The sequence below is a fragment of the Antechinus flavipes genome, chromosome 1, assembly GCF_016432865.1.
Source record: "Antechinus flavipes isolate AdamAnt ecotype Samford, QLD, Australia chromosome 1, AdamAnt_v2, whole genome shotgun sequence".
NCBI lineage: Eukaryota > Metazoa > Chordata > Mammalia > Dasyuromorphia > Dasyuridae > Antechinus > Antechinus flavipes.
Genome location: NC_067398.1, coordinates 678,622,973 through 678,637,208, shown reverse-complemented (window position 1 = coordinate 678,637,208; position 14,236 = coordinate 678,622,973). Strand labels below are relative to the sequence as shown.

The window sequence follows — 14,236 nt, the reverse complement described above, 5'->3', positions numbered from 1 at the left end:
CATTTCTCTTGTCTGGGTCTCAATATACTCAAATGTAAAATGAAGGATGTGAGGAGAGTGAGTGTTGTGAGAAGAGGCAGGAGTGTCAAGAAAGACTTCCCAGAGTAACTGATATTTGAGCTGAGCCATAAAGTACTTTAAGACAGCCGTGTCAAAGAAAGAAACAGGAACCACTAAACCTTACATAAGAATTCCTATGATCTATATATTGATTTAGAAAACTACATAGGAACAGTATTTCTGTCCTATTGTATTTTTATTTATTTTGCTAAATATTTCCCAATTACATTTTAATCTGGTTACCCAGCCTGTTGACCAGCACTTTGCATTCAGGAGGTGCTTAATAAATGTTTCTTCAATGAATGATAATGGGAAAGAGTATGAGAGGCAGCTGCGGGATCCTTATCACTGGGAGTTAGGAAATCAAGCTTCTGTTTCTGGTTCTAACATTTTCTGGCTGTCTCTGAGCCTCAGCTTCCTTATCTGTAAAATGGAGATAATAATATTTACCCTCTTTTCCTAATGATATTGTGAGAGAAGCCCTTTGTAAAGTTCTGGAAGAACAGGAGGGGATTTTATTCTTGATTCATGATTGTGTGGTCTGGGCAGTGAGTCCTCTATAGATCAGAGAAACAAAAGGGAGAGTAGATTGGTTATAGGATTCAGGGAAAGCTTCTTGGAAAAGGTGAGACTTGTCAGGATCTTAAAAGACTTCTCAGTTCTGGCTCTAATGCCTCTACCTCCCATCTCCTCCTTTGCTTCCTGATTCCCCCTGCTAGCTAAAAACCAGCTAAAATGGACTTATGACAGTAGCTAGAGGGGCAGCTAGATGGCACAGTGGATAGAGCATCAGCTCTGAAGCCGGGAAGTCCTGAGTTCAAATCTGATCTCAGATACTTAACTAGCTGTGTGACTCTGGGTAAGTCACGTAACCCCATTGCCTCAGCCAAAAAAAAAAATTAGCTAGCATTAAACAGCATTTTTAAGGTATGCAAAGCATTCTAAAAATATCTTATTTAATCCTCATAACAACCCTAAGAGATAGGAACTATATTATCTCCATTTTACTGATGAGGAAACTGAGGCAGAGGTTAAGTGACTTATTCAGGATTACATAATTGGTACATTTTTTGAGACTGGATTTGACTTCAGCTCTTTCTGACTCCAGGTCTGTTACTCTCCTACTTTACCACCTCTAACAGGCATTTTCCTTGTCCCCATCCTTCTATCACCACCTATGAAAATCCTACCCATCCTTCCAGACCCAACTCAAAAGTCATCTTTCTGGATGCCTTCCTTGATTGCTACAACTCTCCCTCTCTTTCTCCCAAGCTGGAAGTGATCTCTTCCACCTCTGGATCTAAAATATTCTTTTTCTCCCTCTCCCTGTCTCTCCTTCTCTGCCCTCACCCCCGCCCTGTGTGTGTCTCTCTGTTCCTCTGCCTCTGTCTGTGTGTATGTCCCTGTATGTGTCCATGTGTGCATAATTAATCTGATCTCATCCAATCTTATTCCATACTGATTTCTAAATTTGTTGACTTCTCAGCCAACCTTAAAAGTTTAATCCAGCGTTACCTCTTCCAGGAAATTTTCCTGGATTCCCCCTGTGAATAAAGATATAAACAGGTTTATTGCTTTAAAATCAGAGGTATCATTGAAATTACCTAACACACTTTAAAGGTATACAAACTAAAGTCTGGATAGTCATTTAGCAATGCTAAGTCCCAGACCCAATCTGACATCTTGCAAGGTATGAAAAAGCCTCAGCTCTCAGAGAACACTTGGTTCTGGATATTTCTTTGTACTTTGTACTTTAATTCAATTTATTTTATTTTCCATTCCAAATTCTTTCCCTGACTCTTCTCCTTCCCTCAATCAATGAGAAAGCAAAAAAAATTAAACTCATTAAAAATATGTATAGTCGAGCAAAATAAATCTCTGTGTTAGCTATATATCCTCTCTCCACCCCTGCAAAAGAAAGAAAGGAAGGAAGGAAGAGAGAGAGAGAGAGAGAGAGAGAGAGAGAGAGAGAGAGAGAGAGAGAAAGGGAAAAAAGAAAGAAAGAAAGAAAGAAAGAAAGAAAAAAGAAAGAAAGAAAAAAGAAAGAAAGAAAGAAAGGAAGAAAGAAAGAAAGAAAGAAAGAAAGAAAGAAAGAAGAAAGAAAGAAGGAAGGAAGGAAGGGAGGGAGGGAGGAAGGAAGGAAGGAAGGAAGGAAGGAAGGAAGGAAGGAAGGAAGGAAGGAAGGAAGGAAGGAAGGAAGGAAAAAAAGGAAGGAAGGTAAGAAGGAAGGAAGGTAAGAAGGAAAGAAGGAAGGAAAGAAGGAAGGAAGGAAGAGAAGGAAGAAAGGAAAGAGAAGAAAATATACTTCAGTCTTCACTCCTGAATGATGGGGGGCTTTGACCAGGAGGATATATGTGGAAGCTGAGTTGAAGAAAACTCCCATGTAACTGTGACAAAATCGGGGGGGCGGGGAATCTTGTGCATAAAGTGAAAAAAGACTTGATTTAAATCCTATTTCTGAATTTCTTATCATTCCTCCAAAAATCCATGTTCTGAAATTCAATTTTCCCATCTGTAAAATGGGGATAATGACCCAAGCAATCTCAGTTGTTGGGGGAAAAATTCTTTGTTCCTCTTGACGTGCTTGGATGCCATTATTCAGTCCTGCTTCTTCCCCCTCTCCTACTACCCTAGGACAAGAGCCTGTGACGATCAGTCCTGGGGACTGAGCCTCAAGGGACGGGCCAGGGGAACAGGCAGGCTTCCTGACCATGGCTGGGAGCGGGCTGACCAAGATCCTGCTGGGATGGACAACACTGGTCTGCATGGCCCAAGCCCAATGGGAAGGAGCCATTCGGGCAGAAAAACCTGGCTCTGAGGAGGCACCAGCCTTGAGCCGGGTTCGGAGGAGAGGCTTTGACACCTTAAGAGGGTATGTTCATACCAAGATCCCTCCCTTCTGTAGGGTAATGGGGAGAGGCTACTGAGAGAAAAAGGTGGACACTATCAGAGGCCTCTCCACTCTGGCCTTGGGAGGATTGCTTCAGGTTTTCCCTCAAAGGGTCCCTTACTAACAGCTTCCTTCTCCCTCTTTCTACCTATATCCTCCCTTTATCCCCAATCCGAGAGTAAATCATGCGGGAGGGGAAACATAAAAATGAGAGAACCCAGGGAGAAAGGGAGAGCAAAGAAAGCCAAGAGGCCCCTGAGACTCAGTGGACAGAAAAGGCTATTAAGGAAGGGAAGGGAGTTAGTATTTATGTAATATCTATTAGGGGCCAGTCATGGTGCTAAGCTTTACATTATTATCTTTACAATAACTCTGGGAGGTAAGTTGAGGAAACTGAGGCAGGCAGAGGTAAATGACTTTCACAGGATCATACAGCTAGTAAGGATTTGAATGCAGATCTTCCTGACTCCAGGTCCAAGTCCAGCTTGCCATCCACCATATCATCCAGTTGATTAATTAATTAATTAGTTAATTAAATAGTTAATAGTAATAGCTAACTTCAAGGTTTACAAAGTGCTTTATAAATAATTATCTCATTTTGATATTAGAGCTGTCGATCTAAATAGCAAGCTAGAGGAAGCCCTGGGCCTGCCAACAAGGGCTGAGGTATCCTGAATCTCAATATAGTGGTGCCCATAATGCCCTGTGGGAGTAGACCCAAGCTGCCACTTTCCCGACATTTTCAGATCAGTATTATGTGCCCAGAGCTGTCATGCTGCTGCTGCCTGAGGGCCAGATCTAGCTGGTCTGTGAGCTTTTTTCTCAAGCTCAATAGTGGGCCAGGGAGCTGCTGGATTTAGCCCTTGGGCCTTGTGGTTCGCTTTCATTGGCCTAGAGTTAATTACTTTCTCTCAACCCTGTTTATAGCCCCCACCATGACACTCCAGGGAGCACTCCATTCTCCTTAGTTCCTGGGGAAATGATCAAGGCTACTCTCCCTAGGTTCTTGGCAGTTGAGAAAGGGCCTCTTTCTTTCCTTAAGTCCTTGCCCCCTGGATCTAAGATGCTGTGCTGGAGGCTGGGAACTTGTGTGTGAGCACTCATGCTATGTCCCTTGTTCTTTTCCAGGCCAAATGTTTGTGGCTCCCGCTTTCATTCTTACTGCTGCCCAGGCTGGAGGACCCTCCCTGGGGGAAATCAGTGCATTGTCCGTAAGTGAAATCCAGCCCTGGACCTGATAGTGGTGGGGGAAGGAGTACCTGCAAAATGCCCCCCCTCCCGCTTCTAAGAAAGGAAACCAGACTTTGCTCTACAAGGAGAATGGGAGAAGTTGAGAAAGGGACTCTTGAAATCATCGGCTTTTTCTAAGTCTGAACCGGAAGATCCCTGTCCTTCCCCAAAGAGTGCCATTTCTCTTTTCCTCAACTGCCTCCAAAAAATGGGATTCCATAGATGGGAATTCCTGATGGGAAGTTCTTCATGACTATAATTTCATCTCAGATCAAGCAGTATGATTATACTCATTTACAAATGAGAAAACTGAGAAATGGAGAAAAGGAACTTGCCCAAGATCACAGGATAAGTTAATCTCTGAACCATGTTTTAAACTGGGGGCTTCTCATTCAGTGTCCCGGAGTCCTTTCTTCAGTCCAGGTTCCCATTGTCACAATGTAGCAGCAGATGGAGCAATCAATCCACACACTTTGTCCTCATCATCTCCTTCTTTTCCTCTTTTCAGCTATTTGTCGGAATTCCTGTGGGGAAGGGTTCTGCTCCCGACCCAATCTGTGTGCCTGTGCCAATGGACAGCTCTCCCCCAGCTGTGGTGCCAGTGGAGGTGAGGGGACCTAGGAAAGAGGGTAGGAGGTGAGGGGAAAGAAAGGCATGGAAGGGCTAGAGAACAGTCAGAAAGTGAGGAGGAGGGGAGAACAGGTAGGAGGAAGGGATTCAGGAGCTGAGGGAGCTGAAGCTTCCTTTGGGGAAAATCATAACTGAATCACAGAATGTCTGAAGCCTCTTAGAACCCAAGATGTCAGAGCTGGGAGGGCCCTTAGAAGATGGGATGTCAGAGCTGGGAGGGCCCTTAGAACCCAGGATGTCAGAGCTGGGAGGGCCCTTAGAAGATGGGATGTCAGAGCTGGGAGGGCCCTTAGAACCCAAGATGTCAGAGCTGGGAAGACCCTTAGAACCCGGGATGTCAGAACTGCGAGGGCCCTTAGAAGATGGGATGTCAGAGCTGGGAGGGCCCTTAGAACCCAGGATGTCAGAACTGGGAGGGCCCTTAGAAGACGGGATGTCAGAGCTGGAAAGGGCTTTAGAACATGGAATATTAGGGGTGGGAAAGACCTTAGAACATGGAATATTAGGGTGGGAGAGACCTTAGAATATGGAATGTCAGAACTGGGAGGAACCTTAGAACATGTAATGTCAGAGCTGGAAAGGGCTTTAGAACGTGGAATATCAAGGTGGGAAGGACCTTAGAAGAGAGTGTCAGAGCTATAAGTGTCCTCAGAAGATAGAATATTAGTTACAGCTTGGAGGGCCCTTTGAACATAAAATATTAGAGCTGGGAGGAACCTTAGAGCATAGAATGTCAGAGGTAGGAAGGGCTTTACAACATAAAATGTCAGATGTGGGAGGGCCTTTAGGGACATCTAGTCGAGCACTTTCATTTTATACTTAGAGAAAATAAGGGACAAGAAGGGAAAGGAATTTGCTCCCGGCTATACAGTCTGTTAATTAAGACCTGGACTGGGATGCAGACAGGGATGGAGATGGCCTCCATTTTTGGTCCTTGACACCAGCCCAAACACATGGCCAATACCAGTTCTCTTCCGTAGTAGTGTTCCCATCCTAAATGCCCATGTTGGAAGGAAACACTTCCTTCCACATTGCTAAATGGGAGGCCCTGAAATGCCTCTGTCAAGAAGTAACTGTGCTAAATGCCTTACACATATTATCTCATTACTACAACCGTAGAAGGTGGATGCTTTAATGATCCCCATTTTACAGTTGAGAGAACTGAGGCACACAGTTAGTAAATGTCAGAGACTAGCCTCAAACTTGAGCTTCCCTGCTTCTGGGGCCACTCTGCCCTCTCTACCACCTGGGAAAGTGACTACCTCCTCGGTTGTAGTGTGTCTATTAGCCACAATAATAGGTATGAAGATCAGGAACACAGATAATCCTGCCCCAGCCCCACAAAGGAAGATATCTCCTGAGTATAACATAATTCAAAAAAAAACCTCAAGAACAATTTTTAAATAGATGTTATCACACCAAATTCTCATAATTTCTAGACCATGTGGAATGGAAAGCTTTTGAAATCTAGAGATCAGGACAAAGGGTGGACATCACCCCTGTTTTCCTGTCTGCTACTAGAATTATGTCAAGGATGCTTTTGGTGAACTGATAGAGCAGGGATGGTAAACCTTCTTTATATCTTGTATCCTTTTGGCAGTCTGGCAAAGCCTATGGTCCATTTCTCTGAATAATGTTTATAAATGCATAAAATAAATATATAGAATTACAAAAAGCTAATTATGTTGAAATATAGTTACAAAAAATTTTAATAGTTCACAGACCCCAAATTAAGAAGTCCTGTTATGGAGGATAATCACACATCCTAATGCTTTTGTTCAACCACAGAAAGCAGTTATTTTATATACCTTCAAGGAGTCCATAGAACATTGTACATAAAAGAATAAATGGCAAGACAATGGCTTGTCTCAAGACCGTTTCTATCTGAACCTCATAAAAAAGATGAAAATAATAAGATTATAGCTATAATAATAACTTATTGCATGAACTCTTTCTCTGATAACATCAGAACATCATTTTGATGCAATAAGTGTAAAATTATTAGTTTTGCCAAAGTAAGGTAGAGACTGATGGCTTTGAACTTCAATCTGGCATTCACATTGAACTAACAGATATAGGTGATACCTCCAAGCAAAACATATTGAGTGTAAAGAGAGGAAAAAGCTGTGGACAAATATGTTAAGAGCAGGTAGGTGGTATAGGATAGCTATGAGGCACAATGGCTAGATTGCCAGATCTGGAGTCAGGAAACCCCATCTTTCTGAGGGAAATGACAAACACTCCAGTATCTGCCAAGAAGACTCCAAATGGGGTCACAAAGAGTCAGATGTGACTGAAAACAACAAAACACATTAAGAGACTTCTAACTATCCTGAAATCAAAGTTGAATGGGAAGGATATGTTTAAAGTAACTAACAACTATGTGATACCTGTCTTGATGCATACACTTTCAGATGTGTAAAATGGCTATTTTAGAAAATTGATAAGTATCCTTAAAACACATTTTAGACTGGTAAGAAATCTTCCGCAATAAACAGAAATCATTTCCCTAAAGATTGATAAAGGTGTACACCATTGTATTTATTGAATAGAATAATCAAAAATGGTTTACCACCAGATGGAACCTATCAACTAACTACAATCCAAGAGTGGAATCAAAAAGGCCTCTATGGATGACATCCTCATACACTCAGCCAACCATATGCTGATAGAGAAGCCTTAAACAAATGGCTTATCCATGTGTATTGGTTTGTGAAAATGGAAGAATTTATGATGATAATTGAGAACCATGTCAGTACCACCAGAAATTATAAAAGAGTTCTTTAAGAAGACTGGAATTAGCAACCAATGTAGATCACTTAAGGAAATAGCAGAAACTGGGCAACACATTGTTATAGACTGTAAAAATTTATTACTTACCAAAAATCTAGCAAGACATGACCTGGTGGTTAAAATTACACTTCAGTAGCTAGTTGTCTTTTATGGACTGACAGATGGAAAATCCCCATAATACAAATACTGTCCTCAGAGTATCCCAATAAATTCTGCTAGAACTGGACCATTATAATAGGCTGAAATGTTGTTCACAGTTGCCTAGACATAAAAACTCAAGAGCAATATTTTAAATATGTTACCACACCAAATAATATAGCTCTTCGTCTACATAGAACAAAATAATTTCAAAATATAGGGATCTAGCAAAGGGAATCAAAATTATGTGGTTTTGACTAAATACCTACCCCTGTTGTCCTGTCTTCTACTAAAGTGATACTGAAGTTTCTTTCAGTATCAATCAACAAATATTTATTAAGTACTTACTATATGTCAGGCATTGTGTGAAGTGGTTAAGATACCAAGAAAAAGTAAAAACAATTCTTGCCCTCAAGGAGCTTATGTTCTTATGGGAGAGAGAAGATATAAATTGAGAGAGACAGAGAGAGATGGGTAAATAGATAAATAAATATGTAGATAGACAGATACATATATAAATAGATATGTAGATTGATAGCTTCAGATAGGGGTTGGATTAGATTGGTAGGTAGATAGATGGATAAATCAAGAGATATGTAGAGAGAGAGAAAGAGAGAGATGGATAGACAAATATGTAGGTAGATAAGTAGACAGACATACAAAATACATATAAGGAATGGATCTACATCCTTACATTTTCATTGTTACCAAAAAGGTAGTTATTTTAATATCCCACAGAACAAAAAATATAGAAGAATAAATAGCAAGTGAACAACATGTCTCAGGACCATTTCTATCTGAACCCATCCAAAAAAAATGAGAAGAACATGGATGGTGAAGACTATCATTATCTTCCATTTCTATGATGCTTTAACGTTTATATTGCATATATAATATATAATAATCTTATGATATAGGTAATATATTTTATATTATATTCCCATTTTATAGATAAACAGGCTCAGAGAGAAGAGCTCATGTCAGAGAGGCTATTCCAACCTATATCTTTCCATTCTAAATCTAGTATTCTCTTCATTTTAACATGCTCCCTTAAAGCACAAACTCTATATTGGTTGGCAAATATTAGGCAGACAGTATGATTATAGAGTCCAGCTGGTCTTTGGTCTTACTTCACCTACATATCCAAGAAATCTTTCTCTTTTTAGTAATCACTCCAAATGCCAATTAGATCATCTTTCCTCTTCCACACCTTCCTCCACCCTACTTTTTTCTTAATCTCCTAATCCTTGTGCAAAGAAGGTCTGTTCTTATTGGTCCTACCCTGATATGAACTTGAAATTTTTTTGAAGGAAAAGTGAGCCAGCACTTCCCTTGAAAGATCAAGATCAGAAAAGACAGAAAATTTCCTTTTCTAATTCATTGCCATATATTTACAACTGTTCTTATAATTCAGCAAACTCTGAGAATGAATGCTTTTGTGCAAAATACTGTGCTTTATTCTGGGAATACAATTTTTTTTAATTACAATCCTTGTATCTCAAGGAGTTCACAATTAATTTTTTTTAAAAATGTTTTTGAGTTCACAATCTATTAAAGAAAGTACTATATGCCTACTGATAAGTAAAATATCAAGTGTAATGGGATAGGGAAAGAGGAAAGAGCCAAAGTAACGCGTGGAAAATTTGAGAAGAGAGAAATCTTGAAATGTTGACAGAGATGGTGGTACCTGAGGCATTCCCCCCAAAAAGAAAAGAATTCCAACAGATGGAAATGAGAAAGGCCTCTGTTCTAGGCATGCAGGCCAGATGAGATAGAATGAAAGTGGAGAAGGATCCAGGATGGCTGGATCATTGAATATACAATTGAATATAATAGAGGCAAAGTAAGGTTAAAATGGCTGTGGGATGGTAGACTTGAGTTACATCTGGAAGTTTTGTAAAAGGGCATATCCTTGAAAAGAATAGACAAAGAGAAAGGAGCTGAGAAATGGTATCATCCGTCTCATCATGCACTCGATAAACTGAATTGTAAAATATCATTGGCACGGGGACAAGGACAGCAGCCAATAGCCTTAACTGAAAGGAAAATTCAAAAGGAAGGTGGAGAAGGAAGAGATTGAGGTACACCATCAAGTCTCTAGGCATTTTGGGACAGAGGATTCAGATGGAAGCTTCTACTTGTACTCATCTCTTTGAGGATTGAGGGAAGCTTTAAAAAAAAAAAAAAAAGACTTTTTTTAAACCTAAATTCCTCAATTTGTGCCTGTCCAGTAACAGACATTGTAAAATACTCTTTCTGCTTACTACTCCTACCTAAACATTTCTGGTATCCTGATTTGTCTCAAATATGGAGAAGCCAGGGGTTGATACACAAAAATTTAAATTAAGGTTGAGAGCCAAACCTCTGTCTGAATGTTAGGAATTTTCCTAACTGGGGGCTCTCAGCTATTATGATTGGACTAATAACTTTCATCTGACATAAACTCTATAAAACAGCAGAGAAGAGGACCTGAAAACCATCAGATTGGCCCCAGGCTAAAAAGGAAGCTAATTTTAGTAACAGGATATAGCATATTAAATTACAGCCTTTGATGTGAGAAATTAAGAGTGGGGTGGGAGAGACAATCTAGAACCAGGTGGTTTTCAGCTCTACTCTTTCCAGGAGTAAGTGGAGTATTACATTATCTATTACTAGACAGGTATAGGGAGGAGAGTTTGGGAAAAGAGCAGACTTTTTTTTTTTTTTTTGGAACTTCTGTTAGCCCTTAAAGAGGTAGGTACAACCAGCAGTTTCAACCCAAATCTTCTGTTCCAAGATTCCAGCAGAAATCCAATAGTACACTTTGATCTCTCCACCCTCCTTTTGGTTTCTCTTCATTTCTTCTGTTGGTTGTTCCTCTTGTACTGCCTCTGCTTTCTGGTTCAGATCATTAAATCCTTTGTGAGGTCAAGGATGCCAACTTGCCATCCCCCAGCCTTTCCTCTCAATCTGTCCTTTCACAAATTCTGTGTGTATTTTTTTTTTAATTCCCAGGCGTGGCTCAAGTCTGCCTTCTGATTCAAGGATGGGCATAGTCCCAAATCACTCTCAGAGCTGGGGGAATTCTTGCCCTTTTCAAACTACAAATCCCAGAATGCCAGTTCTCGAACATCTATTACACAGAAGTCCAAGTTTTCCCAATGAAAGAACTCATTTCAGTACTAAGATTTTAAAAGTTTTTTAAAAAGATAACAATGAGATCATCCCAAAATAGAATGGATTGTCCCCTAAGATAAGTGGGTGCTTTCCTTGGGAGGTCTTCAGGAAAGGTTGGATGATGAAATGTTGGCAATATGGTAAAGGGGGATCTTTTGGACGAAGATGAGCCAGATTACATGGCCCCAGAGTTCCCTTCCATCTTTGAGATTCTGTAATTCTGCCAAAGTTCAAACTGTAAATTGCAAAGTAACCTCTGCTGATGATATGGGTATCCAAGAATAGGGTAATGATAATCCTTCGGCACTCTTTCTGGAATAGTATTAAAAATCAATGCAAGGAGGCAAATACAAACTTTATAGGAGAGATTTCCTAACTGTTAGAGCTGGCCCCTGGTAGAATGGGCTGCTTCCAGAAATAGTGGGCTGCCTTTCATGTGGAAGCCTTTAAACAGAAGTGGGATGATTACTCCTTAGGTGTTTGTAAAGGGAAGTCTCTTTGTTTTCCAATTATGGAAGGAAGAAGTAAAATTTGGGTGGTAATGTGGTTCACTAGAAAGATTGGGGTCAGACCACCCGGTTCAGAACATCAAATTGCTCTCCCACAAGTCACTTTAGATTTCGGAGCCTCAATTTTCCCATCTATAAGAATAATGATCATAAGGATAATAACAGTTAGCAGTTACATAACTTTAAGATTGACCAAATACATTATGTATGTTATCTTTTTTTGGTAGTCATAATAACCCGGTGGGGTCAATGTTAATATTATTTTTATTTTCCATTTGGGGAAATTGAATTAAGTGACTAACCCAGGTTCACACAGCTAGTAAATATATGAGGCAGAATTTGAACTGACGCTTTTTTTACTCCAAGTTCAGCTCTCAAGTTACTAGGACAACTAGCTAACTGTGAAATGAAAGGTTTATACTAAATAGAGGATTTCTCCTTCTTCCTCACAGATCCAAGATAGATTATACTACTTCCCAACCCAAGGCTTTAAGAGTCCTTGCCTCTGGGATTCTGGCATTTTGTAGCAGATGCCAGAGGCTAGCCCAGCTCTCCCTTTCCCTAGGAAAACATGGTATGCTGCCCTTGGAGCCCATGATCCCATCTAGGACTGACCCCTCCTGGTTAACATGGCCCCTCTTTCTCTTTCCAGCTGTGTGTGAGCAGAGTTGTCAGAATGGGGGCCGCTGCATTGGCCCCAACCGCTGTGCTTGTGTCTATGGCTTCACTGGGCCCCAGTGTGAGAGAGGTAAGTAGGATGTCTTGTGCTAGGGGGTAACTCCAGAGAAAGCTCTTGTGCTAAGGGGGCAGTGGAGTCGGGGGGGGGGGAGAAGGGGAGGGATGACCAGCAAAAGGAGAAGGAATCATGGGTACCTGAGGATTAAAAGGGAGGCTTTTGTGGGGGAGGTCATTTTTAAAATCACCTTGACACAATTGAGGGTTTGGGAGGTGGGTGGAGGAGAACTGGGTTGGGAGATTGAAGCTATGGTTTGGAAGTGCTCAAATCCTGGACCCTGTGGGATGCTAGATACCCAGCTACTTCTCTCCCTTTAAGTCTTCCATTAACAGCTTTTACCTTTAAAAAAATACATTTTCAATTGAGCTGTAATCTGGAGGCTGAATAAGAGTGAAAAGGCACATGTCATCCCATCCCATTCTTCTTTATCCCTTTTTCTTACTCTTTTTCCTGCTTTTTTCTTCTAATTCCTTCTCCTTTTCCACCTCTCCTCTTCTTCCCCCTCTTCCCATTCTCCCTTTGCAGCAACTCCTCCTCCTCTAGAATCACCTACAGAACCCCTGAGAAAAAGCACTGGGATTGGAATGCTGGGGTTTGCTTTTTTCTGATATGAGCTTGGGCCCTAACTGTTGGGAGAGTGCCCTGCCAGAGGCCTCCCAGCCCAGGCTGCTAGGGTTGAACTCTGCAGCCTTTTTCCTATCCTAAGTTTCCTAGAGGCCTTGACTTTTTTAAGGGCTGCAGCATTGCTCATTGCAAAGTGTACTCAGACTCAGATTCTTCTCTGATACTTACCATTTATGTGACCTTGGAGTAAAGAGTTGTATTTTGTAGTAGCTGAGCTTTCTTATAGTTCCAAATTAAGGATTTTATTATGTTGCTTTCCTTCTACCTTTAAAAAAAATTTTTTTTTGGTGGGGGAAGGCAATCAGGGTTAATTGACTTGCCCAGGGTCATATAGCTAATAAGTGTCAAGTGTTTGAAGCTGAATTTGAACTCAAGTCCTCCTGATTCCAAAACCACTGTGCTATCCACTGTGCCATTTAACTGCTCAATGATGTTCCAACTAATCTGTGGCCTGATTGGTATTAGCATTCCCTCCATTCATATAGATCATAACTTAGCTATATCTTCTCATTCTGGGCAATTCTTGTCGCTTTTCTTCCTTGAGTGTCTGTCAATTTGTGAAAATTCTGGTCTTTTGATGGTCTGATTTTCCTATGATCTGAGGGTTCCATAAGGAGCCCTGGAGGGATAATAACAGCCAACATTAATATCACTTTTTAATGTTTACAAAATGACCTAAAGGCAGAGTGGAATAGTGGATAAGAGCCAGCCTTGGAGTCAGGAAAAACTCAGTTCAAGCTCAGCCCACTTAACCTCTATTTGCTTCAGTTTCGTTAATTGTAAAATAGTCATAATAATAGGACCTACTCTTTAGGATAGTTGTGGCAATCAAATACTTATAAAGTTCTTAGCATAGTGCCTGGCACATAGTAGGGACAATATAAATAGTAGTTATAATTATTTTTAACAATGAAAGCACAGGCTCAATCCTTGTCCCTATCTATCTCAAATCACCTTCAGAACATCCCTGTAAAGTAGACACTACATGTGTGATTATTCTTTTTTTCACATGTGGGAACTAAAGATTAGAGAAAGTTTCTTGCCCAGAATCAAAAAGTTCATGAGTATCAGCAGTAGGATATGCACTTTCTGCTGTCTCTCAATCATGTGATCTTTTCACTATACTTGACCATCTCTTCTTATTTAAAAAGATAGGTTTGGTGACCAGCAGCAGCTTGAGACAATTTAAAGGACATAGTACAATATCCTAAATTTAATCTTGATTCTTTTTCTATCAAATTCTGGGTACTTCATTTTGCCAATCAGAAGTATCTCTCTAACAGAACAACTTGATAGGCTCTCCTCTAACTGCATCTCATCATCTGGTCAATAGGCAATTTTCATCCAGGTGGTACATCCTGTATAGATAGCTAGGTTGATTTCCAAAGTGATAATGGACAGCAACAACAATATTAACAATAACAAGTTAACGTTTCCAGTATTTCAAGGTTTACATAGACCTTTCTTGAC

At 40.5% G+C, this 14,236-nt stretch overlaps 1 protein-coding gene across 1 annotated transcript in view; it reads left to right on the top strand.

Moving 5' to 3' along the window:
* The first annotated feature begins 2,734 nt into the window (after positions 1-2,734).
* Positions 2,735-14,236, top strand: part of FBN3 (fibrillin 3) — a 100,992-nt gene continuing 89,490 nt past the window's right edge. Inside the window, exons 1-4 of the mRNA XM_051975844.1 lie at positions 2,735-2,932; positions 4,079-4,161; positions 4,689-4,787; positions 12,059-12,154. Coding sequence (XP_051831804.1) covers positions 2,772-2,932; positions 4,079-4,161; positions 4,689-4,787; positions 12,059-12,154 — 439 coding nt within the window. The 5' untranslated portion in view covers positions 2,735-2,771. The remainder of the gene's footprint in view (positions 2,933-4,078; positions 4,162-4,688; positions 4,788-12,058; positions 12,155-14,236) is intronic.